Source organism: Oratosquilla oratoria, chromosome 18 (genome assembly GCF_046742065.1).
Source record: "Oratosquilla oratoria isolate Oo_2021 chromosome 18, ASM4674206v1, whole genome shotgun sequence".
In the NCBI taxonomy this organism is placed as follows: domain Eukaryota; kingdom Metazoa; phylum Arthropoda; class Malacostraca; order Stomatopoda; family Squillidae; genus Oratosquilla; species Oratosquilla oratoria.
Genome location: NC_134794.1, coordinates 14,356,918 through 14,361,917, shown reverse-complemented (window position 1 = coordinate 14,361,917; position 5,000 = coordinate 14,356,918). Strand labels below are relative to the sequence as shown.

The window sequence follows — 5,000 nt, the reverse complement described above, 5'->3', positions numbered from 1 at the left end:
GGTTTGGAGGTGTCCCTCTCGACGTAGACAGATGGGGGGTTTGACCGCAGGACGACCTCTTCCATGAGAAACGAGGTTGGAGTGCCATCTCACTCCTTGTGTGCACCGACATGCATTTCTGCATGCTGGCTAACATGTGTAGAGGCGGTAGATGAAAATCTAGGAGATTAGTAGTAGATACGCCTTCTAGGGTGTGCAACAGGCGTCGTTGTACCGAAAAGGTTAAGGTCTTTTTAGAAGAACCAATCAAGGAGTGGCAGTAGAGTGAGGGGAAAAAAATGGAAGAATATAACAAAATCTTGAGGCGGCATAGTCAGAAACGTACTGGTCTCATATTCGACTAGTGGGTTCGAATCCCGCATCTATCAGATTCCTTGCAGTGACTGTTACCTGCCCCATAGTCCAAGCACATAGGGCAAAGGTGATGACTTCAGATGCAGCTACTTATTTATCTATAATAATTAGTTTTTTCTGTATTAGTCATATGACTGTATGGATATATATGCATATATGTACGTTTATATATATTGAGAAAGGTGGAAAGAGAGAGCCACGGGTCTGGATGTGATTCATGAGTTTTATTCCTGAACGGTTTCGCTCTTAGCTTCAACATAAGAAGCTAAGAGTGAAACTGGTCTGGAATAAAACTCAAGAATCAGATCCAGACCCGTGGCTTTCTCTTTCTACTTTTCTCAATCTGCCACAATGTGTGTGTGTATATATATATATAATGTAGTTGTTGGTTTATATTATCACTGTTGACAAATATGTATTTACTAACATGTACGTGAATGCCTGTAGCTGTATTTTTCTCTTTTCAGATGGATGATGGAGCGTCACGGTTGAAGATTTTCTATTTTCCCAAAAAAAGAGGCCCTCGGCTATTGTTTTAAAGACCTTTGGTATTTGAGTTTTAGCCGAAGAAGTTATCGAACACAAAATGTCTCAAAAGGGACTCCAAGGGGTGGATCATAACCACCTCAAGTATGCTGTGGCTGTGACCAGAGTTGGCGGGGAGGTACTGCTGACCGTCTTCAAATGGGGCTTCGCTGGATCCACTTCCATCAAAGACGCCCTCCTCCAGCTTCCAGGATACTCAAGTGGTCGGTTCCGGAAGGATTTCAATGCTTCTCAAAGGCAAAAGATCGAATCAAATGAACCTGTTGAACAGTATGATATAACCTTATTGTATAGGTTGTTACAGTTGATATGTGGCCTCGCTGGTCCAAATGACAGTAAGTGGATAGACACAACTTCCAAGTGTTTAGAAAATAGAATACATTTGATTAAGAACGAACGAAACGACCTCGCCCATGAGCGTTTGCATTTGACGGAAAAGGATATGTGGAAACGGTTGACACACCTCAAGACTGTGCTCCACGAGACCATCACGTTGGCCGGAGAGCGGTTCGGCCTCGATGAAGATTTGGTCAAGAGGATGGACGATGGATTCCAGGCTCACCTGGACGCCATCCGTGACTCACCACTGCCCCCGGCCAATATGGAGGCCTACAGACAAACGGTGGCTAACCTGCGTGCAAACTTTGTCACGGAAGAAGGAAGGAGAGAGCTTTTTAGCTTGTACTCGATGTACTTCGAGGTCGACTTGGCCCCATGGCTCCTCCTAGGCACAAGTTACTACATACGAAGGCTGTTCTCAGAACCAGAGCTTCGGCAGGAGGACAATCCTTTAAGGCAAGATTTACTTCGTGAAAGAGAAAACAAAGTGGAATTTAGTAATGTTTTGAACACTGTCCGTGACGACGGAAGTGTTCCCGATACGTTTGTGTTTTCTGGGAATCCGGGTATGGGCAAGACTACTCTAGCCAAGGCACTCTTGGAGGAGTGGGTCACGAGTGGTGGTAAAAGTGTAGGTGGTCTGACGAACATTAAACTCATCCTTCTTGTCGAGGCGAGCAATACATCAGCATCTACCTTTGACGAGCTCCTTGTCGAACTGATGCCACGAACATCTCGCCTCTATTCTACTAAAGAATTTAGGCAGATTGTTTGCTCTCTCGATGTGCTCATCATAATCGATGGCATGGATGAGTCCACGGCAAAATCTAAACAACTGGTTGAAAACATATTGCATCTGAGTTCGCCTAATATCCGAACTGTAATAACAACAAGACCAGAAAACGCTCTGAGTCTTCAACTAACAGCTACTGTGGCCCATAAGAAGTTCATAGGAATTACAGTTCTTGGTGTTCCTGACAGAAGTCTCCAAGACTTCATACAATGTGCACTACAACTTCTTGTACCCGAAGAAGATCAGCAGCAGAATGATGCTCAGGCTATTGTAGATTATCTTGCTGCCAGAGGAAAACATGTAAAAGAGCTCTTGAAATCTCCCCAAGTAATTAATCTAATAGTCCTGTTGTGGGTGTTTGTCCGTGATCGTGTAAATGCTTTCACGACCATCACCGATCTCTACCTCCAGATCGAAGAACTCCTAGTGCACAAACTTTTGCAGAAACTTGCTGGATCGGGCACTGATGGCATTCATGGTCGACAGATTTTGAGAACGAACATTGATTCATTTCTGCTTAAAGTTTCTGAAGTTGCTTTAGAAGGTCTACAAAGTGATAGGCTGAACTTGGAGGACATTACCATAGATTCCATGACTCAGGAGTGCCAAGCTATGCAGCTGCCTTCTGAAGTTATGCTTTCAACATTTTTCAGCTACTCTAAGACTAGGAAAGGTCTTGAGATTTCTGAGAGAGTTGCATATCCCCACAAGACCAACCAAGAATACCATGCTGCTAAACAAATTTGCAGAATGGTTGACGAGAACCCAGAAAACAGTATCAGAGACATCTTGCTGAGTTTTGACAACGGCAACAGTGAGAACTCCGCAGAACACCTTACAAAGTACTTGAATGTAGTCAAGTATGTTGTCGGCATTCTGGCTGTTCAAACACCTGATCGTTTGGAAGAGAGGAGTCGTGAAATTGTTAGCATCCTCAAGGAAGCTGGTGTTTCAAAGACTTGTCAGTGGCTGGAGTATATTGAAGAAGGAAAGGAAAGTCCAAAGTTAGTAAGGCGAATCTTGAAGACAATAGGTCCTATATGGGAACTGGAAGACTATGCTATTTCTCCATCATTACTAAATATGCTTAAGATGGCGCAACCACATCGCCTCAAGCTTGTGGTAACGAAAGATCCCTCGGGGATGATCTGTCTTGAAGACGTTTTGAAAGACGTTTCAACTAAAGATATGAGTATAGAGCTGCTACTCTATAATCATTTTTGGTATGAAGGGAAAGAGGTATCTGATGAATATCTGAAGATATTAACTTCCTCTTCCAAAACTACACTAGAAAACTTCGCGGGACATTTAAGCAAAGATGCAATCCAGTTGCTTCCTAAAACTCTATCAAGAGTCGCCCTAAGAATTACACCAGACGATATCAAGGAGCTAAACTCGAAGCTTTCGGAAATGTCAAACTTGCAGATGCTGTACGTCCGTCTGGACGTCTCGCATGGAACGGTTCCATCTGACATTTCCAGAATAAAACCACCAATGGGCGTCATCCTAGCTGTCGATATTTGGGACTTCAGAGATGGAGACGTAGCCTGGTTATGCGACGTTGCCAAGTCGTTTTCAGGTAGATACCAGCGGCTTGTGCTCCGTCGAAGTAATATGAGCTTTACTGTATGTAACAATTGGTTAGAGGGTCTCTACAACCGTAGGGTATTGGCTTCATGGATTGTCGTAGGGTCTAGTGAATATGTTAGCAAAGAAGAGGAAGCGGATTTAAAAAGAAAATCGGCCAAAATTGGCTGCACAAAGTTTGTGTGGATAAAAACATGATGCTCTAGCATCTTGTCTAAAGTCGCATAGTTGATCAGGTGTACTAAATAAAGGCTTTAAGCAAAGAGGCCGGAGTCGAAACCCTCACATTTACCCTGAGTGGTCGGACAGCCAGGTTAAGTGATACTGTACTTGCTGGTGTGGATTGAACCCGGGACTATTGAATTGCTTGTTGAGATCGAATCCCACAGTGCCAATTTCTTGGAAAACCGTAGTTCTTTCACAACAGTGACGCCGTCCCGTGGCCGCCAGAACAAGTTTTATGTATCCAAGAAGTGAACAGAAAGGTCCTTAGCTCTGAGCACAGTGTTGATCATCATCAGCAAGGAATACCACATTGTTCTTCGCAACCAACGGAGCGCCACGTAGATGAAGGAAATAGCTAGGTGGCATCCAAGAATGTAAACTCCACCTGGAATGTGGATCAGGTGGTGGTTAGCCCACATTGACCATGGTTGATACCACCAGAGCTACAGAGAAAACCGACAGCCCTCTCGAGGCTCCAGCCAGGCGCCCTCCACCCCACATATGTTATTTTATGCTGCAAGTGCCTATCTCTAGTCAGTATATAATCCTAGCAATTATAAAGATAGATGCCTACTAGTCTTGTTGGACATAAATAGACTGTGATTTCAGGGAGAGAGACGGAGTTTGGTGTGAAACGAGTTATTTCATTTTAGTTTATTTAATTTTCTTTTTTTTTATTATTTATTTATTTATTTATTTATCTATTCTATTTGCTTATTTTTTAAATAATGACTACGTAAAGTTCTCTCCACTTATAAGTACTACGGCAGCTGTCTTCTAAACTGTGGACGGCGTATATCTTTAGATCGTAGATTTACAACATGAACGAATATTTAACGACACCATAGTCTTACAGGTATCGTAAATGTACGACACCAAGAAATACACTTGTTACAATTGCACAGAAGACGGTGGGCACCATAATACCTAGAAGTGAAGGCAACTCCTCTAAGATGTAACAGCTCGTATGTATTTTTCATCCTCAGGTATGTTCAGGTGTTGCTCAGAATGCACAGTTGTATTAAGGAGGATTGTTACTTTTTTTCTTGCCTTACGCTGAAGAATAATGTCACTTGACATTCGTCAGAATAAAATGTATAAAGGCCAAGTGGATTAGAATATGAAATGATTATTGAGCTCAAAATATAACAGGATA

General features: G+C 42.8%; 1 protein-coding gene across 1 annotated transcript in view; it reads left to right on the top strand.

Moving 5' to 3' along the window:
* LOC143035067 (uncharacterized) overlaps window positions 1-5,000 on the top strand; it is a 37,156-nt gene that overhangs the window by 31,573 nt on the left and 583 nt on the right. The window contains exon 2 of the mRNA XM_076201563.1: window positions 822-5,000. This exon is cut by the window's right edge and continues 583 nt beyond it. Coding sequence (XP_076057678.1) covers window positions 941-3,817 — 2,877 coding nt within the window. The 5' untranslated portion in view covers window positions 822-940 and the 3' untranslated portion in view covers window positions 3,818-5,000. The remainder of the gene's footprint in view (window positions 1-821) is intronic.